This window comes from Grampus griseus (genome assembly GCF_964374135.1).
Source record: "Grampus griseus genome assembly, chromosome: 2".
Taxonomy (NCBI): Eukaryota; Metazoa; Chordata; class Mammalia; order Artiodactyla; family Delphinidae; genus Grampus; species Grampus griseus.
Window position 1 is genome coordinate 40,879,566 of NC_139018.1, and position 23,431 is coordinate 40,902,996.

At 35.8% G+C, this 23,431-nt stretch overlaps 1 protein-coding gene across 1 annotated transcript in view; it reads left to right on the forward strand.

Annotated features, from left to right (window-relative positions):
• LOC309818881 (protein SIX6OS1) overlaps positions 1–23,431 on the forward strand; it is a gene marked incomplete at both ends in the record, with an annotated part of 52,918 nt that overhangs the window by 2,779 nt on the left and 26,708 nt on the right. The window contains 4 exons of the mRNA XM_082648850.1: positions 2,275–2,364; positions 20,544–20,731; positions 20,824–20,866; positions 22,556–22,676. Of these exons, the coding sequence (XP_082504976.1) occupies positions 2,275–2,364; positions 20,544–20,731; positions 20,824–20,866; positions 22,556–22,676 (442 nt within the window). The remainder of the gene's footprint in view (positions 1–2,274; positions 2,365–20,543; positions 20,732–20,823; positions 20,867–22,555; positions 22,677–23,431) is intronic.

Consider the following 23,431-nt stretch of genomic DNA (forward strand, 5'->3'; position numbering starts at 1 on the left):
TGGAAAAGTACTGGTAGTTTCCCCGCAGAACCTACTGTGTCCAAGATGTACTTTACTTTAAACAAGATTATTCTCTGCTGGGTTCTGAGGGCAGTTAGTAGGATCTGTTGATTTTAGGATCTGTTGATTTTAATGCATGAATACCTCTAGTTCATGATTTCAGCATGCTGGTTAAGAGGTTTAAATGTGAAATATGAATTCATGAAAGTATTAGAAGAAAATATAGGTGACTATAATCTTTGAGAGAGGAAGACCTTCCTAAGTATGTCATCAAAGGTAGAAACCACATAGGAAACAATGGATAAATATGACACATGCAAATTAAAAAGAAAAACACCTCAAAATGATACAAAAAGCAAAAGGATAAGGTAGGAAAATGTTAAAGAAGGGTTAATTTTTAAAATATAAAGTGCTTGTAGAAATTAATAAGAAAGAGCCAAAGTCCCATTAGAAAAATAAGCAAAGAAGGTAAACAGGTAAATACCAAAATGAAGAAATGTATGTCTAATAAATGTGAACAAATGCTCAATCTTACTAATAATCAAAGACATCCAAATTAAAGCAATAATAAAATACTATATATTCTTTTGCCTTTAAGTTTTGCAGAAATTTAAAGAAGGATAATACCCAATGTTGGCCAGGAAATAAGAAAATCACCCCTCTCATACACTGTAGGAATGTACACTGGTATATACCTTTTGGGTGACATATAAGTATACTTCAAAGGCTTTAAAAATAAGCATGACTTTTGATTAAACAGTTCCATTTCTGATAATTTTTCATAAGGAAATAATTAGGCATTTTCTCAAAGATGTACAACAAGGTATTTATTTCAACTTTTTTACAATAGGAAAACATTGCAAGCAACTCAAATGTTCAACATTAGGTGATTGTTTAGATGAATTTTGGTATATCCATATGAATGAACAGTAGGCAGCCCATTAGTTTATGATATAAGTGAATATTGACATGGAAAGGTGTTAACAGTATATTACAAATTGAACAAAACATTAAAACAACATTCATAGAATAAACTCAATTTAGTAATTGTGTATTTATGTGTAATTTAAAAAGTCTAGAAATATGTACATCAAAATGGTTACAGTGAATATCTTTTTAGTGAACATGTATTTCTTATGGAATTTAAAAAATATTCAGAATGTGTGTATATATAACCTTTGACCTTATAATTCTATTTTGGGGAATATTGCCTAAGGAAATGGTTGCAAACTCAGACAAGTGTTTAAGTACAAGTTTTTAAGAGAAACTTAGACTAACCAAAATGGCCAACAATATTGGAATGGTTAGATAAATTGTATAATATGTTGTATTTATTAAAACTTTTACAATGAATTCTTAGTGACAAAGAAAATGTATATATTGATAGTTTAAAAGTAAGTGATAAAAGATGATATGTTGTATATGTGAATATGATCTCAAAGATGTTAAACTATATACTTATGGTAAAATCTGGAAATAATTTATTAAAATAATATCAATATTAGTAGTTATTATTCAGTGTTGAGAATATAGATGATAATTATTTTCTTATGTATACTTTCTGTTCTTCCAAAATGGGTATGCATACTTCTTGAATCTGAAAAAATAAAAAAGATTAGAAAAACGAGCTAGAGGAAATATTTGAACAATACTTAGAATGTAAGCTGCCGTGGTGTATACTTAATTTTAGATTTTTCACACTGGCAACATTTTTTGAGTCATGTAATAAAACAAATGTATAAGTTGAATATTCATTTTATTCTTACTATCTGATTTTATAATTCATTATGGTCTAGTTTCTTTCTTTCAAGTTCAGGAGGGTATAAAACCTGACTTTCTAAATTTCAAAGGAGAAAAAAGCCTCTCTTTATCCCTTATCCTAGCTCTTTAAATGTTTACTCCAAAAGAATTTCTTAGCTAAGATCTTAGAAGTATGATGAGGAACAAAGCCTGATGTTGGAGCGTTGCAGAGTATATTCCAGAAATGCCATAGTAATACACAGTCCATCCATGTCACATTTGTTCCTTCCCTAGTCATGGTTCCAAAACAAGCTTTATGTAAAAATTAATCGATATTGATATTTGAGCATATGTATGATTGCATGAATGGTCATAGTGGTGGTGATCGGAGATCGGAATGTTTTTCTTGATGTAAGCTTGTTTTTTCCAGGAAAGGAAAGATTTGTTTATCTTTAAATGGTTACATTCATTTTTATTATTTCTTAAATTAGTTTATCATTCTGAGATGCTAATTACAGTATTTTTTTTCCATAGCTGGAGGCCAACATGTGATATATTTCATAAACATGAAGACTATATGAAGGACCAGTTTACTGTTTATCAAGAAACTGTTGAAAAAGACAGGTACAGATATTAATTTAAGCTTATCAATTCTATAACTTAGTATTAATAAAATATTCTTTGCAAAAATATTAATTGAAAAATTTTTTTAGTTTATTTATTTTTAAAGCAAATTCAGTGTTTTGGACTCTGGTTGTCACTGTTGGCCTACCTATTTGTTATAAAGCTCTATCCAACCTTTGATATATTTAAATATATCCTTAGAAACTATCAGTAGCAGTTATAAGGCAGAGTGCTTCAATTAATATTTTTTATGACTGAATTGCTATAGTCAAACATTTGGGGGAGTAGTTAGCTGTATAATTAGCTTATGAAAAATTTGGAGTGTTGACTTTTGAAGGGTATATTTATATTGAACTTGTTTTTCGGAGTGCTGATTTAGTGGGGTGTTATATTCTGACAGAGAAATACTATTGGGTTGGCCAAAAATTAAGATGTTACGGAGAAATCCGAATGAACTTTTTGGCCAACCCAATAATATTTGTGTGGGCTTATTTTATTATGTGTTAAATCACCTGGTTTGGGGGAGTAAATGTAATTAATGAATATAATGAAACAAGGTGAGGAACTTTGAACACGTTATATAGCATTATAATTTCACTTAATTTAAAAAATTGAAATGTTTTTATTTTTAACATAATTGGACAAGAGCAGTGTTGATTTAATTTTTATTTATTTATCTTACTACTTTCCCCCTAGCTTTATTGAGGTATAATTGACACATAGCAGTAAGTCTGAGGTGTAAAACATGATTTAATACATGTGTGTATTGTGAAATGATTACCACAATAAGGTTAGGTAACACATCTATCACTCTATTATATTTTTTGTAGTGAGAATATTTAAGATTTACTCTTTTAACAACTTTCAAGTATATAATACAGTATTATTATATTCACCATGCGTTATATTAGATCCCCAGAACTTATTCAGCTTTTAACTGGAAGCTTGTACTCTCTGACCAACATCTTTTCATTTCCTCTACCCGTCAGCCCCTGGAAACGACCATTATACTCTCTGCTTCTATGAATTCAGCTTTTTAAAAAGATTTTACATATAAGTGAGATCATAACAGTATTTGTCTTTGTCTGACTTATTCAGTTAGCATAACACTCTCAAGGTCCATCTGTGTTGTCACAAATGGCAGGATTTCCTTCTTTTTTAGTGGCTAAATAACATTCCATTTTTATATATATCACATTCAAAAAATCTATTCATCTGTCAGTGGACACTTAGGTTGTTTCCATGTCTTGGCCATTGTGAATAATGCTTCAATGAACATGGTGCAGATATCTCTTTGGGATAGTGATTTTATTTCCTTTGAATATGTAACTAGGAGTGGGATTACTGGATCATATGGCTTTTCTATTTTTAATTTTTTGAGGTGCCTCCATACTGTTTTCCATGGTGGCTGTATCAATTTACATTCCCACCACCGGTATACAAGGGTTCCCTTTTCTCTACATCCTTGCCAACACCTATCTTTTGTCTTTCGGTAATAGCCATTCTACACATATGAGGTACTATCTCATTGTGGTTTTGATTTGCATTTCTCTGATAATTGGTGGTATTGAGCATCTTTTCATGTACCTGTTGACTATTTGTCTTCTTTGGAAAAATGTCTCTCAGCCCTTTGCCCATTTTTAACTTGGATTATTAGTCTTTTTGCTGTTCAGTTGTGTGAGTTCCTTATGTATTTTGGATATTAACCCCTTATTGGATATATGGTTTGCAAACATTTTCTCCCATTCTATAGTCTGCCTCTTCATTTTGTTGATTGATTCTTTTGCTGTGCAGAAGCTTTTATAGTTTGATGTAGTCCCACTTGTTTATTTTTGCTTTTGTTGCTTGTGCTTTTGGTATCATATCCCCAAAAATCATTGCCAAAACCAACATCAAGGAGATTTTTTCCCTAGGAGTTTTATGATTTCAGGTCTTACATTTAATTTAAGTCTTTAATCCATTTTGAGTTCATCTTTATGAGTGGTATAAGATAGGGGTCCAGTTCCATTCTTTTGCATGTGGCTATCCAGTTTTCCCAGCATTGTTTATTGCAGACTATCCTTTCCCCATTGAGTATTTTTGGCTTCCTTTCCAAATATTGATTGACTGTATATGCATGGATTTATTTCTGGACTCTTGATTCTGTTCCATTGGTTTACCTGTCTGTTTTTATGCCAATACTATGCTTTTTTTGTTTGTTTGTTTGTTTGTTTTGGCGGTACGCCGGCCTCTCACTGTTGTGGCCTCTCCCGCTGCGGAGCACAGGCTCCGGATGCGCAGGCTCAGCGGCCATGGCTCACGGGCCCAGCCGCTCCGCAGCATGTGTGATCTTCCCAGACCGGGGCACGAACCCATGTCCCCTGCATCGGCAGGCGGACTCTCAACCACTGGGCCACCAGGGAAGCCCGATGCTATTTTGATTACTATATCTTTGTAGCATAGTTTGAAATGAGGAAGTGTGATGCTTCCACCTTTGTTTTTTTTTGAGATTTCCAGAAATTGACTATTTGGGGCCTTTTGTGGTTCCATACAAATTTTAGGATTTTTTTTCTATTTCTGTGAAAAATGCCATTGTAATTTTGATGAGATTGCATTGAATTTTTAGATAGCTTTGGGTAGTATGGATATTATAACAGTATTAATTCTTATGATCTGTGAGCACAGAATATCTTTCCATATTTATGTCTTCTTCAGTTTCTTTCATAGTGTCTTATAGTTCTCAGTGTACAAATCTTTCACCTTCTTGGTTAAATTTATTCCTAAGTTTTTAAATGTGTTTGATGCTACTGTAAATGGGATTGTTTTCTTTATTTTTTTTTCAGGTAGTTCGTTGTTTGTGTATAGAAGTGCAACTGATTTTTGTATGTTGATTTTGTATCCTGAAACTTTATTGAATTTGTTGATTAGTTCTAATAGGTTTTTGGTGGAGTCTTAGAATTTTCTATATATTGATATAAGGATATACTATTTACAAACAGACCATTTCACTTTTTCCTTTCCTATTTGGATGCCTTTTATTTCTTTTTCTTGCCTAATTGCTTTAGCTAGCTCTTCCAGTATTATATTGAATAAGAGTGGTGAGAATGGCACCTTTGTCTTGTTTCTGATTTTGGAGGAAAAGCTTTTAGCTATTTACCATTGAGTATGATATTAGTTATGGACTTGTCATATATAGCCTTTATTATGTTGAGGTATACCCAATTTATTGAAAGTTTTTATCATGAAAGGGTGTCAGATTTTGCCAAATACTTTTTCTGCATCTACTGAGATCATATAATTTTTATCCTTCACTCTATTAATGTGGTATTTCATGTTTAATTATTTGTGTATATTGAACCATCCTTGCATCCAAGGATAAATCCCATTTCGTATTCGTGTATGATTCTTTTAGAGTGCTGTTGAATTTGTTTGCTAGTATTTTTTTTTGAGAATATTTTCATCCATATTCATCAGGAATATTGGCTTCTAGTTTTCTTTTCTTGTAGTGTCCTTATTTGGCTTTTTTTTTTTTTTGCGGTACGCGGGCCTCTCACTGCTGTGGCCTCTCCCGTTGTGGAGCACAGGCTCCGGACGTGCAGGCCCAGCGGCCATGGCTCACGGGCCCAGCCTCTCCGCGGCATGTGGGATCCTCCCAGACCGGGGCACGAACCCGCGTCCCCTGCATCGGCAGGCGGACTCTCAACCACTGCGCCACCAGGGAAGCCCCTTATTTGGCTTTTTATCAGGGTAATGCTGGCCTCATAAAATGAATTGGAGAGTGTTTTCTCCTCTTCCATTTTTTGGGAAGAGTTTGAGAAGGATTGATGTTAATTCTTCTTTAAATGTTTGGTACAGTTTACCAGTGAAACCATCTGGTCCTGGGCTTTTCTCTGTTGGGAGGGTTTTGATTACTGCTTCTATCTCCTTACTAGGAATTGACCTGTTCAGATTTTTAAATTTTTTTCATAATTCAATCTTGGTAGGTTGTATGTTTCTAGAAATTTATCCATTTCTTTTAGGTTATCTAATTTGTTGTCCTATAATTGTTAATAGTAGCCTCTTAAGAGCTTTTGTATTTCTTTGGTGTCAGGTATATTATCTCCTCTTTCATTTATATCTTTGAGTCCTCTCTCTTTCCCTTGGCTAGTCTAGCAAAAGGTTTGTAAATTTTGTTTATCTTTTCAAAAAAGCATCTTTTTTTTTTTTAAAAAAAGCAACTTTTTGTTTCATTGATGTTTTCCTGTTGTCTTTCATGTCTCTAGTCCATTTATTTCTGCTCTAACCTTTGTTATTTCCTTCTTTCTGCTATCTTTATGGTTAGATTGTTCTTCTTTTTCTAATTCCTTGGGAAGTGACCTTCTTTGTCTCTTGTGACTGATTTTGACTGAAAGTCTATCTTATCTGATATAAGTATAAGCACTTCTGATTTCCTTTGGTTACATTTGTATGGAATATCTTTTTCTATCCCTTCACTTTCAGCTCATGTGTTTCATTAAAGCTAAAGTAAGTTTCTTGCAGGCAGCATATTGTTGGGTCTTGTTTTTTTTAATCCACTCAGCCACTCTTTGTCTTTTGAATTTAGTCTATTTACATTTAAAGTAATTATTGATAGGTATGGACTTACTATTGCCATTTAATTAATTGTTTTCTGAGTGTATTTTTAGTCCCTTTGTTCCTTTCTTCCTCTCTTGCTGTCTTCCTTTGCGATTTTTTTTTTTGTAGTGGTATGCTTTAATTCCTTTCTCTTTCTTTTTTGTGTATCTACTATAAATTTTTTCTCTGTGGTTACCGTGACGCTTACATAAAACATCTTATAGATATAACAGACTTATTGATAACAAGTAACCTTCAATTGCATACAAAGACTGCACTTTTACTTCTCCTCCCCCCACATTTAATGCTATTGATGTCATACTTTATATTGTGCATCCATTAACAAATTATTGTAGCTATAATTTTAATAATATTTTAAACTTTCATACTAGAGATTAAAGTGATTTGCATACTATCATTACAGTATTATGGTATTCTGAATTTGAGTATATATTCACCTTTACCATTAAGTTTTATTCTTTTATATGTTTTCATGTTGTTACTTAGCATCCTTTTATTTCAGCTTGAAAAACTCCCCTTAATATTTTCTAAAAGGTAGTAGTAATGAACTCCTTTAGTGGTAATGAACTCCCTTAGCTTTTGTCTGTCTGGGAATGTCCTTATTTTTCCTTCATTTCTAAAGGAGAGTTTTGCTGGGTGTTGGCAGTTTTTTCTTTCAGTACTTTGAATATGTGATCCCATTCTCTTCTGGCCTGGAAGGTTTGTGCAGAGAAATCTCCTGATGACATTACAGGGGTTCCCTAGTGATGAGTTATTTTTCTCTTGATGCTTTCAAAATTCTTTTTGTCTTTGCATTTTAACATTTTGATTATAATGTGTCTTGGAGTAATCTTCTTTGGGTGGATCTTGCTTGGGGTCTTTTGGGCTTCCTGTACCCAGATGTCTATCTCTTTCCTAATATTTGGGAAGTTTTCAGCTATTATTTCTTTTCTTTTTAAAAAATTTTTGTTGGGGTATAATCAATTTACAATGTTGTGTTAGTTTCAGGTACACAGCAAAGTGAATCTGTTATACAAATACAGATATCCACTCTTTTTTAGATTCTTTTCCCATATAGGCCATTACAGAGTATTGAGTAGAGTTCCTTGTGCTATACAGTAGGTCCTTATTAGTTATCTGTTTTTTTTAAAATAAATTTATTTATTTATATGTTTATCTTTGGCTGCACTGGGTCTTCGTTGCTGCGCACAGGCTTTCTCTAGTTGCAGCGAGCAGGGGCTACTCTTCGTTGTGGTGTGCGGGCTTCTTATTGTGGTGGCTTCTCTTGTTGTGGAGCATAAACTCTAGGCGTGTGGGCTTCAGTAATTGTGGCACATGGGCTCAGCAGTTGTGGCTTGCGTGCTCTAGAGTGCGCTCTCAGTAGTTGTGGTGCATGGGCTTAGTTGCTCTGTGGCATGTGAGATCTTCCCGGACCAGGGCTCGAACCCATGTCCCCATGCAGGTGGATTCTTAACCACCGTGCCCCCAGGGAAGCCCTAGTTATCTGTTTTATATATAGTAGTGTGTATGTGTCAATTCCAATCTTCCACTTTATCTCTCCTCCCCCAACCTCTGGTAACATAAGTTTATTTTCTACATCTGTAACTCTATTTCTGTTTTGTAGATAAGTTCATTTGTAGCCTTTTTTAAGATTCCACATATAAGTGATATCATATGATATTTGTCTTTCTCTGTATGACTTACTTGACTCAGTATGAGAATCTCTAGGTCCATCCATGTTGCTGCAAATGGCATTATTTTGTTCTTTTTTATAGCTGAGTAATCAGCTATTATTTCTTTAAATAAGCTTTCTGCCTCTTTCTGTCTCTCTTTTCTCCTTCTGGGACTTCCGTGATGCAAATATTTGTTTGCTTTGCAGTGTTCCATAATTTATGTAGATTTTCTTCACTGTTTTTCATTCTTTTTCTTTTTGTTCCTCTAAGTAGCTAATTTCAAATGAATAGTCTTTGAGTTTGCCGATTCTTTCTTTTATATGATCAAGTCTATTATTGATGCTCTCTATTGAATATTTCAGTCCTGCTATTGTGTTCTTTAGCTCCACAGTTTCTGTTTGGTTCTATTTTATGGTTTCTATTTCTTTATTAAACTTCTCATTTTGTACATGCATTGTTTTCCTGATTTCGTTTAGTTGTCTGTGTTCTCTTGTATTTTATTGAGTTTCTTTAAGATGATTACTTTGAATTCTTTTCAAGGCAAACTGTAGATCTCCATTTCTTTGGGGTCAGTTACTGAAGATTTATTACTTTTCTTTTGATGGTGTCATGTTTGCCTAATTCTTTGTGATATGCTTAGCCTTGCATTGGTGTCTGTGCACTTGAACAAACAAACACTTCTTCCAGTCTTTACAGTCTGGTTTTGGGAGGTAAAGACCTTCTCTTGTTGGTTTCCTGGGCTGATGGGGTTACCTATAGAACTGCAGTTGTGCTGGGTTGGAGCTGATTTTGAAGCTGTCATTGAGTTTGTAGTGGGATCCATGGTTGGTGTGCTTGTTACCAGGGGCTCAGGCAGGTATGGATCCTGTCTGGTCCCTGGGTGGGTGAGACTTCCTCCAGTACTTTGTTCAGTAGAATAGTACTGGGACAAAGGTCTGATTCAGGTTCCACAGTTGGGTCCTTAGTCAGCAGGCATATTACCAAGTGTGTAGACAAGTTTGTCTCCCAGCAAGTCCCTGGGAGAGTTCATGCCTAGTCACTGAATGGATTCATGGGTGGTCAGGACTGGCCCTGGACTGTGGCTGAGAGGGGCTAGAACTGAGTCTCAGGGCTGTTTCAGATTCTGCAAACAAAACTGAGGTCTACAGTCCTGGTTCTCAAGGCACAGATAGGCATGTCTCCAACCAGCTCTCTCCGTGGGCTGGACTGCTCCCTGATTGTGGCTAGAGGGGCTGGAGCCAAGTATAGGGCCCTTTCAAGATCTCCAGTGGAGCATATAGCAGTATCTCTTTGGGTCCCTGGGCCAGAAGTTCTGTTAGTGCTAGACTGCTTGAGATCTAGAATCAAGTATGAGTCCTTTCATGATCTATGGGGTGCAGACAGGAGTGTCTCTTGCTTGAACCCTGGACCCGCAGTACTGTGGAAAAACTGTGCTGTGAGAGGGCTGGAACCAACTATAGGGTGCTTTAGGATCTTTAGGGGCATAGACAAGAGTGTCTCCTGCTGGGTCTGTGTGCCAGCAGGATTCTTCAGTGACTGTGGCTGGGACAGGTTAGAATCTAGTTACAGGGCCCTTTCAGAATCTACAGTCTCACTGAGCTTGGCAGGTTTATCTCCTGGTATTCCCAGACTGTGGCCATGAAGGGCTGGAACTGGTTCACCTGCTACTTCTGAGACCACAGCCAGGACCAGGGTCTGTATGCCTATTGCCTGACACACAGGTAGGTGTGACTTCTCCCAGGTCCCTTGGTTTATGGGGCTGGTTACAGACCCAATGCTAGATAGGCCTGTAGCTGAGTTCTCAGGGGTACAGAGATGTTTTCTGGGTCTGTAGCCAGGACCACAGTCAGCAAGTTAAACCACCAAGATGTGAGTCCGTTTTATCAAAATGGCTTTCCTCAGTCTTGGACTGCACCAGGATTTCACAGTCTCCTACCTGGATTCCAAAGCTTCCACAAAGGCACTTTTGTCCATGGTTTGACGGCAAACTTTTATTGCTGAGGGGGGTGATATGCGCAAGGGGCATTTTATTTTGCCATCTTGCCGATGTCACTTCTATTCTAATATTCTAATTAAAAACACCCACACAAAATCTAGAATGCAGTACATTTCATATTAAAAACTGGGTCTTAAGGTAGGGACTGAGGTATAGATTTGGACTTCATTGGCATTTGAAATCATGAAAATAGATGAGATTGCCCAGGGAAAGTATAAAGCAAAAAGAAGAGAAAGCTGGAGTACATGATCATCCAAGAAATAGGCAGAGGGTAGAATTAACAAAGGAGACTTACTTTGTTATTTATAGGCCCCACTTCAATTCAAAAAGAATTTGAAATGATTTATATAAATAATACCATAGTGTTAAAATAAAGTTAGACATACAAATTGAGGCTATAGGGAAGTTAGGGTAATATAGGAAGATGAAGCCTTTGATCTGGATAGAAATTCATACGATATGGTCTTACACATTTGTTAGATATAGGCAAAATTAGGCTTTGAAATTCCTAATAGTAGTCAAAGCATTGTGGAAGTGTGATCAATTTGGAATTCAGAATATTCGTTTAAAAAACAGTTCAGGGCTTCCCTGGTGGCGCAGTGGTTGAGAGTCCGCCTGCTGATGCAGGGGACACGGGTTCGTGCCCCGGTCCGGGAAGATCCCACATGCCACGGAGCGGCTGGGCCTGTGAGCCATGGCCGCTGAGCCTGCGCATCTGGAGCCTGTGCTCCGCAGCGGGAGAGGCCACAACAGTGAGAGGCCTGCGTACCGCAAAAACAAACAAACAAACAAACAAAAAAACAGTTCAGTTGCTTAGGATAAGCAGAGGTTTTTTCCCTAGTACTCAGACTTGAGAGAAATTTGTTCCCTGGATTCTCATAAAGGGGAAATTGTGCGATATGGTAGTCAGTATCTTCAGTGGCCTCCCTCAAATAAACACAATATGTATTACTGCTTTTTATAACATCTCTCAGTGCAAGCTATAGCTATAAAATATTATTTAAAATGATTCTATGAGGGGCTAAAGCAAACCAGTCCAATAAGTACCTCTCTGATAGTGTTTGTTGTGATGACTTCTCTTAGCTAGCCAGAGGTATGGAAGTGAAAACAGCTATCTCTTTCTTTCTTAAACCAGCCACATAGGTTGATTGACTTGATGACTCAATACTATTATTTATAAGAGGAAAAGAGTCCATTTGTTGGTATCATGGGTAATGAAGGAAGTAGAGGCACCAGCTACTTATTTCTCCTAATCCCCCATCCCTGTCCCAGGCATTCACGAAGACTAGCATTGCTGAGATGAGATAGTAATGGCTCTTCTTGAATCATGGCTTGGGGTGGCAAGGTTCTTGTATGGAGTATATTAGAAGAATTGCCGTGAATATGCAGTCTGAACAGGGTAGATGGGGTGTGCTAATCTCATCTGAAACTGGTGTCCCAGACTCAGTTTTCTTATAGGTATTTCCCTCCTTTTGGACTATTTTCCCAAAAAGTGAAGGCTTAATTAGCCAATATGCATTTAGAAGAATAGGAAGAAACTTGTTTTAGGCTAAACTACTTTATTTTGCATAAGGGGACAGAGTTTAGTAATATTAAGAAATTAAAACATTCTTAAGATTCAGACCTGCTGACCAGTAGAAGGCTGTTATCCTTTTCTTCTTACTATACAAGCAGTTTATGAATACTTCTTTTCTCATCTGCTAAGGCAAGATAATCATTGAAGTATCTTTTAAGAAATTCCCCCATATAGTATGGCTTGATTTAGAAAATTTATAAACTTTTGAGGAATATAAGGACTATATATTTTTAGAAAATTTTCTATGAATGTTATTTTTTGAAAGTATGTATTTGTTAATAACTGGGTAAAAAAAGGATCCAAGAATATATTTTCTTTTTTTAAATTGAAGTATGGTTGATTTACAATATTTACAATATTGTGTTAGTTTCAGTGTACAGCAAAGTGATCAGTTTTATATATATAAATACATATATTTATATATACATATACACATTTTCCGATTGTTTTCCATTATAGGTTATTATAAGATATTGAATACAGTTCTCTGTGCTATACAGTAAAGCCTTGTTGTTTATCTGTTTTATATATGGTAGTGCATATCTGTTAATCCCATACTTCTTATTTATTCCTCCCCCTCTTTGGTAACCATAAGTTTGCTTTCTATGTCTATGAGTCTGTTTCTGTTTTGTAAATAAATTCATTTGTACTATTTTTTTTTTTAGATTCCACATATACGTGATATCATATGGTATTTGTCTTTCTCTGTCTGACTTACTTCACTTAGCATGATAATCTCTAGGTCCATCCCTATTGCCGCAAAAGGCATTATTTCATTGTTTTTTATGTCGGAGTAATATTCTATTATATATATATGTCACGTCTTCTTTATCCATTCATCTGTTGATGGACACTTAGATTGCTTCTATATCTTGCCTATTGTAAATAGTGCTGCTATGATCATTGGAGTGCATGTATCTTTTCAAATTAGAGTTTTCATCTTTTACAGATATACGCCCAGTAGTGGTAACTCCATTTTTAGTTTTTTAAGGAACCTCCATATTGTTTTCCATAGTGGCTGCACTAATTTACATTCCCACCAACAGTGTAGGAGGGTACCCTTTTCTCCATACCCTATCCAGCATTTATTATTTGTAGACTGTGAGGTGATACCTCCTTGTAGTTTTGCTTTGCATTTCTCTAATAATTAGCAGTGTTGAGCATCTTTTCATGTGTCTGTTGGCCATCTGTATGTCTTCTTTCGAGAAATGTCTATTTAGTCTTCTGCCCGTTTTTTGATTGGGTTGTTTGTTTCTCTGATATTGAGTTGTATGAGCTCTTTGTATGTTTTGGAAATTAAGCCCCTGTCAGCTGCATTCTTTGCAAATATCTTCTCCCAGTCCGTGGGTTGTCTTTTTGTTTTGTTTATGGTTTCCTTTACTGTGTGAAAGCTGTTAAGTTTGATTAGGTCCCATTTGTTTATTTTTGCTTTTATTTTGCCTTGAGAGACTGACCCAAGGAAACATTGGTACGATTTATGTCAGAGAATGTTTTACCTATGTTCTCTTCTAGGAGTTTTATGGTGTCATGTTTTATATTTAAGTCTTTAAGCCATTTTGAATTTATTTTTGTGTGTGGTATGAGGGAGTATTCTGACTTCATTGATTTACATGAGTCTGTCCAGCTTTCCCAACACCACTTGCTGAAGAGACTGTCTTTTCTCTATTGTATATTCTTGCCTCCTTGGTCGAAGATTAATTGGCCATAGGTGTGGGGGTTTATTTCTGGGTCCTCTATTCTGTTCCATCTCTATATGTCTGTTTTTGTGCCAGTATCACCCTGTTTTGATTACTGTAGCTTTGTAATATTGCCTGAAGTCTAGAAGGGTTATGCCCCCAGCTTTGTTCTTTTCCCTCAGGATTGCTTTGGCAATTCTGGGTCTTTTGTGGTTCCATATAAATTTTAGAATTATTTGTTCTAGTTCTGTGAAAAATGTCATGGGTAATTTGATAGGGATTGCATTAAATCTGTAGATTTGTTTGGGTAGTATGGCAATTTTCACTATATTAATTCTTCCAACCCAAGACCATGGGATATCTTTTCATTTCTTTGAATCATCTTCAGTTTCCTTCATCAGTGTTTTATAGTTCTCAGCATATAAATCTTTCACTTCCTTGGTTAGGTTTATTCCTAGTTTTTTTTTTTTTTGATGCAATGTGATTTTAAACAAGATTGCTTTTTTACTTTCTCTTTCTGATACTTCATTGTTAGTGTAAAGAAGTGCAACAGATTTCTGTATATTAATCTTGTATCCTGATACCTTGCTGAATTCGTTTATCAGTTCTGGTAGTTTCTGTTTGGAGTCTTAAGGGTTTTCTGTAGAGTATCATGTTATCTGCATATAATGACAATTTTACCTCTTCCCTTCTAATCTGGATGCCTTTCATTTCTTTTTCTTGCCTGATTGCTGTGCCTAGGACTTCCAATAGTATGTTGAATTAAAGTGATGAGAGTGGGCATCCTTGTCTTATTCCAGCACTTAGCAGGAAGACTTTCAGCTTTCCACCATTTAGTATCATATAAGGTGTGGATTTGTCATAGATGGCTTTTATTATGTTATGTTCCCTTTATACCCACTTTGGTGAGAGTTTTTATCATGAATAAATGTTGAATTTTATCAAATGCTTTTTCTGCCTCTGTTGAGATGATCATGTGGTTTTTGTATTTTCTTTTGTTGTTGTGGTGTATCACATTGATTGATTTGTGTTTGTTGAACCATCCTTGTGACTCTGGGATGAATCCAATTTGATTATGGTGTATGGCCCTTTTTATGTGTTGTTGGACTTGGTTTGCTAATATTTTGTTGAGGATTTTTGCGTCTACATTCATCAAAGATACTGGCCTGTAATTTTCTTTTTTGGTAGTGTCTTTTTCTGGTTTTGGTATCAGGGTGATGGTGACTTCATAGAATGACTTTGGGAGTGTTCTCTCCTCTTCAGTCTTTTGGAAGAGTTTGAGAAGGATAGATATAAGTTCTTTGTATGTTTGGTAGAATAACCCAGTGAAGCCATCCAGTCCTGGACTTTTGTTTGCAGGGAGCCTTTTTTATTACAGATTCTATTTCACTTCTAGTGATCAGTCTGTTCAACTTATCTGTTTCTTCTTGATTCAGTTTTGGCAGGCTGTATGTTTCTAGCAACTTGTCCATTTCTTCTAGGTTGTCAAATTTGTTGGCATATAACTGTTCACAATATTTTCTTAGTAATTTTTTGTATTTCTATGGTGTTGTTACTGAGTCCAAGCTCACTCTGCTTGCCACATGGCAGGCCAGTAAATCGGGAGAAGAGGTGTTGAGGCAAGGAATAGTGACTTTATTCGGAAAGCCAGCAGACCAAGAAGATGGCAGACTAGTGTCTTAGAAGAACCATCTTATTGGGATCTGGATGCCAGTTTCTTCTATAGAACAGAGAGGGGACAGAGGTGAGGAAGTAAAGTAAAAAGGCCATAAGTCTTGCAGATATCTCCTGGAATAGCCAGCCTTGGGAAGGGGATGTATTAATTTCTTCTTTCTTGCAGCCATTCATAGGTGGACAGGGTCAGGATGTTTCCCTGAACAAAGGCACTTTGGTTTAACATTCAGGCAGAGGAGCAGGTTCCCTGAAGCAGACCATTATGTATAGACAGTAACCTTTTAGTGAACAAAAGCAGCAGGAAGCAAAGGTTAAAGTAAGAGAAACAGATCCAACATGTAGTCAGATTTGTTCATCCCCGTAACAATATTGGTTATTTCTCCTCTTCCATTTCTTATTTATTTGTATCCTGTCTCTTTTCTTCTTGGTGAGCTTGGCTAGAGGCTTGTCAATTTCATTTATCCTTTCAACTATCTCTTGGTTTTATTGATTTTTTTCTTTTTTAAATCTCCATTTATTTATTTCCTCTCTGGTCTTTATTATTTCCTTCCTTCTGCTGAATTTAGGTTTTATTTGTTGTTTTTCTTTTCTAATTCTTTTAGGTGGTAGGTTAGGTTGTTTATTTAAGATTTTTCTTGGGGCTTCCCTGGTGGCGCAGTGGTTGAGGGTCTGCCTGCCGATGCGGAGGACACGGGTTTGTGACCCGGTCCGGGGGGATCCCACATGCCGCGGAGCGGCTGGGCCCGTGAGCCATGGCCGCTGAGCCTGCGCGTCCGGAGCCTGTGCTCCGCAACGGGAGAGGCCGCAGCAGTGAGAGGCCCGTGTACTGCAAAAAAAAAAAAAAAAAAAAAAGATTTTTCTTGTTTTTGGAAGAAGGCCTGTATTACTATGAACTTCTCTCTTAGAACTGCTTTTTCTGCATCCCATAGATGTTGTATGGTTGTGTTTTCATTGTCGTTTGTTTCGAGGTATTTTTAAATTTCCTCTTTGATTTCATCACTGACCCTTGGTTTTTTAGTGGCATGTTGTTTAGTCTCCATGTAATCATTTTTTTCTCATTTCTCTTTCTGTGGTTGATATCTAGTTTCATACCGTTGCACTCAGAAAAGTTGCTTGAAATAATTTCTGTCCTCTTAAATTTGTTGAGGCTTGTTTTGTGTCCTGGTATGTGGTCTATCCTAGGGAATGTTCCATGTGCTCTTGAAAAGAATGTGTATTTTGTTTTTTTTTTGGATATAATGTCCTGTAGGTATCAATTAAGTCTGTTCTATTGTGTCATTTAGGACCTCTGTTGCCTTATTGATTTTCTGTCTGGAAGATCTGTCAATTGATGTCAGTAGGGTGTTAAACTCTCCTACTATTGTTGTATTCCCATCAATTTCTCCCTTTTTGTCTCTTGATATTTGTTTTATGTATTTTGGTCCTCCTGTATTGGGTGCATATGTGTTAATGAGTCTGATATCCTCTTCTTGTATTGATCATCTTATTATATGTTGACCTTCATTGTCTTTCTTTGTGGCCTTCGTTTTAAAGTCTATTTTGTCTGATGTGAGTATTGCTACCCCCACTTTCTTGTCATTTCCTTTTGCATGAAATATCTTTTTCCATCCCCTCACTTTCAATCTATATGTGTCTTTCACCCAGAAGTGGGTCTCTTGTAGGCAGCATATTGTAGATTCTTGTTTTATTATCTAACCTGCCACTCTGTGTATTTGATTGGTGCATTTAGTCCATTTATATATAAAGTAATTACTGATAGTATGTATTTATTGCCATTTTAAACCTTGTTTTCTGGTTCATTTTGCACATCTTTGTTCCTTTCTCCCCTTTCTGTTTTTCCGTTTGTGGTTTGTATTATGCTTGAGTTCCTTTATTTTTGTTTTTTGTGAATCTATTTTATGTTTTTGATTTGTGATTATCCTGGTTTTCAAGTATGTTATCTCATAACTGTATCTACTTCCTTTAGAATCATAGTCATATAAGCTCAAACACATTCTAAAAGATTTGCATTTTCTTACTCCCCTCCCCCACATTTTGTGATTTTAATGTCCTGTTTTACATCTTCATGTTTATCTTTTTGCTCTTCATTGTATTTATAATTGCTTTCACAGAATTTTTTTGATTGTTTTTTAATCCATGTACTGGCTTATTTAAGTGATATTCAATCCTTTTATATATTTGCCTTTCCTATCGTGAGTTTACCTTTTTTATTGATTCCTGCTTCTTTTCTATTTAGAGAAGATCTCTCAATATTTCTTTTAGGATAGATATAGTATTTCTGTCTTCTTTTAGTTTTTGCTTGTCTGAGAAATTGTTTATCTCGCCTTCTATTCTAAATGACAGTCTGGCCGGGTAGAGTATCCTAGGTTGCAGGTTGTTGTTCTTCAGGACTTTGGATATATCTTGCCCCTCCTTTATGGCCTGCAAAGTTTCTTTAGAGAAATTAGCTGGTAGCCTTATGGGGGTTCCCTTGTAACTGACTCTTTGTTTTTTCTTTTGCTGCCTTTAGAATCCTCTCTTTATCTTTCACTTTTGCCATCTTAATTATGATATGTCTTGGATTTGGACTGTTTGGGTTCATCTTGTTTGGGAACCTCTGTGCTTCCTGTACCTGTATTGCTGTTTCCTTCTTTAGGTTTGGGAAGTTTTCAGCCATAATTTCTTTGAAAACATTTTTGATCCCCCTTTCTCTTCTTTTTTTCCTGGGATTCCTATTATGTGTAGATTGGCTTGCTCTTATTATTCCATAGATCTCGTATGTTGCTTTGTTTCATTTTTTCATTTGTCTTTCTGTCTGCTGTTTTGCTTGGGTGATTTCAGTTATTCTGTCTTCCAGATCACTTCTTATTCTGCATTATTTAGTTTACTATTTATGCCTTTTGCTCAGTTTTCATTTTGGAAATTGAGTTGTCTAATTTCGATTGGCTTCTTTTTATAGTTTCTAATTCCTTGTTACAGTGATCTGCATTTCTATTGATAGTCTTTCGTAGTTCCTTCAACATTTTTATTACCTCCGTTTTGAACTCAGCGTCTGGTAGATTGGAGAGGTCTGTTTCATTGTTCTTTCAGGGAATTTCTCTGGTTCTTTTAATTCAGAGTAGTTCCTCTGCTTTTTTCATTTTACTTATATTTCTCCAACTCTATGAATTTTGGAGAAACAGTTATCTACTGTGGTCTTGAAGGTCTGTTTTTATGTGGGAGTGACCCTTGTGTAGACTGTGTGAGTGCAGTATTTTTGGTGCGAGGGCTGTTTGTGGTATGGATGCTTGCCAAGACTTTCCTCAGGTTGTGCTGGCCCTTGTCCCCTTGATAGGGGATGTGTTTGGTGTTGTGGTGACCAGAGCCTGCACTGGATGTTCGGTGGGGCCTCCTCTTTGCTCTGGTGGTTGTCACAGCCCTGTCAGGGTCAGGGTCTGCTCCCCAGTTGTTGGAATAGAAGCCCCCAGATCCGATTCTAAGCTGTGATGTGAGGTAGGTGGGACTGGGAGCTCTCCCTCTGAGAAAGGAGGCACTGCGTGTTCTTCCGTAGGAGCTGTCCACTGGGACATGCAACTCTGTGATGCCACCTGCTACTTGGTGTGCACGCCCACAAAGAAATCTGTTGTTAGCGCTGCCCTCGAGGGGCCACATCCACTGCTGAAGTGCTCATAATGAGCTCAGAGGTCCTTTAGGCATGCACGTGTGCTCGCAAATCTGCCTGCACAAGAACCTGCCCGAGCCTCACCCCCATGCCAAAGCGGAAGTGCAGGTAATTGGCTCAGATTTCAGCCCTTCTGCAGGAGCAGTGGTTACATGGGAATTTTTCTTGTAGCTTTGGTTGTGTGAGATCTTCTGCAAGTTTTCAGTAGGTATTCTGTGAGAATTGTTCCACTTGTAGATGTAGTTTTGATGTGTTTGTGGAGGAGGTAAGCTCCACGTCCCTCTACTCTGCCATCTTTTTCTCCTCCCAAGAATATGTTTTTTGCAATGAACCTGGATTGAACATGGTCAGTGTTGTAGATGAGGACTGACAAACTTTTTTTTGTAAAGGGCCATATAGTAAACGTTCCAGGCTTTGTGGGAATATACAGTCTTTGTCACAGCTACTCAAGTCTGATACTGTGGTACAAGAGCAACTTTAGGCAGTACATAAGTGATTGACTGTGTTCTAATAAAACTTTATTTATGGACATTACAGTTTGATTTTCATATAATTTTAATATGCCATGAAACATTATTATTCTTTTGTTTTTTTAATCATTTAAAAATGTAAAAATTGTTCTTAGCTCATAGGCTGTACAAAAACAGGTGGCAGATTAGATGTGGCCCATTGATCATAGTAACTGACCCCTATTGTAGATCAAGCAAAATTCAAATGAGAAGGAAGAGTTAATATCCTTTTGCAAGAATTGACCATCTCATTCAAGACTGGTTCCGAAATAGATGACCAGGCACCTCTGCCTTAGTTGTACTTGAAGGAGTTCCTCCAAACAGTGCTGAAATTTTCTTATAAAATAGTTCTGGAGTATACAAGAATGTTTGTGACCCCAGAGTTCTATCACCTAGAACATGATAACTTTAGCTTAGAAAACTGAAGAGATTTAATAGCATAGTTATAGAGGTAGCTGAACTGGGAAGAATAGAGATTCAGAACTCAGGGAGGATAGAGATTCAAGAAGTCATCAAAAGAACCAGGTTCTGCAGTGTCATTTAGGATGAAAAGTGAAAAGAGATCACTAAGGTGGACAAATTAGATCATTGATAACCTTGAGAAGGGTAGTTTCATTAAACTGGTGGAAGTGGAAGTTTAATTGAAAATGATTAAGGAGTGAGTAACTCAGGTAGTGGAGAAAAAGAGTAGAGAATTGAAAAGTGTAATAGAGTTAAGAAAAAAGTTTGAAGGACAGACAGTATTGAGGGAAGCAGAATAAGTAGATTTTTAACTTGTCTGTTATGCTTAATTTAGTAGACTTTAACAAGTGATTTTAGATATACTTTTGTTATATTGACATCATTTCTTTTAATTTTAACAGAAAAATGTACCACAGTTATATATGTCAGTATAAAGATGTTTTAAAGCAATACCAACAAAAATACTCAGAAACACCTCTTTCACATGAATATTATGAGAAGAAAAGAGAACATGAAGAAATTCAAAACAGAGTGTTGGCATGTACTGAACAACTAAAAATGAATGAAACTATTTTTATGGAATTTTTAGGTATTAATGGTTTTGTTACATACTGTTTTAATAACATTACTTTTGTAATAAAAATATAATAAATTAGTCTAAAATATGACTTTGTTTTTCAGTGCCTGCTCCCTTTCCATCACTTACCAGTTGGACATTACATATGTATCCACAGTAGTATTTCTACTTAGAATTTTTATTGGATAAGTATTATTTCTGTATTTTAATTGTTATTGCATTTCCTTGTGAGAATCACATTGATTTGGTATTTTGTTTAATTAAAAAATTTAGAGATTACTTTAAAGATCATTTGGGATTAGTTTTCATACATGTGCATGTCATCAGAAGCAAGAAATTTTAATGCCAATAAGTGGTATATGTATCTGTCTTTAAGTGGCATATCTTATCACCCAAACCAATGAAAAAGTCATCTTGCTCTGTCTTACCAAAGAGTTCCAATTAAATCAATTGATTATTACTTGTTAAGATGGAAGATGGTAAGGAGGTGAGTCACAATTCATTGGGTACCTACTTTGTGCCAGGCAATACTCAAGAAGATACAGAACTTTCTTATAAGGAGCTCACAGTTTAGTAGAGGAAACAGACATGTAAACAAGTAATACAGTGACATTGTATTAGATGCTTAAGTAATTCTTAATTGGTCTAAGTCTCATCTGTTTGTCAAGGAGACCTTCCCTGATGATGAACTTGGAACTTTAATCCTCTTCCAACCTCCACAATCCTTCATATGCTTTCCTATCAGATTATAACTCCACTGTTTGTACTAAGTCTTCTTTATCCCTGCATTCTACCTTGCTTCATTCTACTTCATCCCAAATCATCCTTTTAACTCCTTTGCTGCTTGCTCTCTCCATGTTTGGGTTTTAGCTTATTCTGTACTTAGTTGTTCATTTGCTGCCCTTCTGTGTTTAGGAAGAGGCAGAGGTTGGTAGATGCTTAAGGCACAGCAGGGGTTTAGGGAGCTGGATGTAGAAACGGATGAGACATAAGATTACATGACATGAAGAGGTGATGGAGGTAGGGAGAATTGAAGATTAGGATTTAAATGTCTATATCTGAAATTTTAAATTGATACTTTTGATAACAGCATAGCATTATAAATAATGTCATCTGAAATTTCATGTGCTAGCATATAAATCATAAGTTTTAGCGAAATAGGAAAGGTCTGATAAAGATTTTCTCTGGAATTCTTGTTCATTGACACTGTTTTATTCATTTTTAAATTCTCCTAAATGGATTGTAGAGTAACTTAGGAAATGGTAGTAGCTAATAACCATGCAGGGTGTCTATTAACAGCTGAGAAATTCTCTACTTGAAATTGGGTATAAATCCAGTTCAAGCAGAAAGTTCAGATAGAAGATGCAGCTCTCTTTTGAGTTCTGCAGGGTGCACTGATGGACCTTAAACAGCAAGAAAAGGAAAATTGAGTGGATTTTTAATGTTAACTTTGGAACAAATAAATTATAGAAACACAAGATGTTAAGTTTGGACCTGAATTGATTATGTTCATCATGCCAAATGACATGATAAAGTTGGGTAAAAACCAAAAGTAAAAAAACCACCCTGTGGAAATATTTAACTGAAAGAAAAAATCCTGACACATATTTTTGAAGAAATGTTATTTTTAAGCTAAATATATAACATAGATGAACAATAAATTGTCTTTGTCAGTTTGCCAAATGTTTGTACTAGTCTTACAGCTATTTTCAGATATTGTTATTAATATTGCTTATATGGTACATATACAAATAATGTTACATAATACTAATTATTTTTATATAGTGTATGTAAGTGTGAGAGTTACTTGTATAACATAGTTCCTTAACATAAAAGGGTTAATTTGAGATGTAAGACACAAGATACTCTTAAACATGCCAACAAATTTTCCAAAAGATCATATGAATTGAAGAAAGAAGTAAATGATGTGGAAATAGAAATTAATTATTTAAACCAGGTATTAATTTTGTTATATGTTTCTAATATATGTGTTAATGTATAAGTGTAATGGTGTGTTAGATGAATGTCTAAGAAGAGCTGTTTCTAAAGAGCCTCGATATGGAGAAAAGCTTATAATAATTTATTTGCCTCAGATTACCATTGAAGCCAAAATGTGTTTTAGGTATTGAGTGTATTCAGCTCTGAGTTTTGGGAAATAGTTTAACTTTCTTTGGGTGCTAAGGAAAGAAGATAGGAAGGAACAAGATGGAGCTTAATAATAGGTATTTAAAGGCATTAGCAGAGCTTACAACAGTGTTGTCAAAAAAGAGAACAAGGCAGTAAATAATTTAAAAGACTTAATCTAGAAAATTTATGACTATAATCTTTATAAAGCTAGTTTAGCCTTTAAGATTGATGGTGCATGATATCTTCATGAATACATTTTTAGTATTGTATTGAAATGTGGCTTTCATTGATGGATATGAGAACCCATCAAAGTCACTTCCAAATCTTGAAAAAAAGTTGAATAGCTGATTTTCTAAATTTTCTGAAAACTGTGTAAAGATGGTATATTTATCATTCATAGGCATGAGGTTCCAAGTAGTATTAATATCATTTTAGTAATGAGAAGAAAGTGGATGCTACTTTCTTTAAAATATATGGTAACTACATCTCTATGTAGGTAATCAATGTCTACTTTGCTTCTGACTGTCCTTTTTAAAAAAGAAGATGAAAGTTCATTGAAATCTAATAGGTTTGCTAATGGAGTTG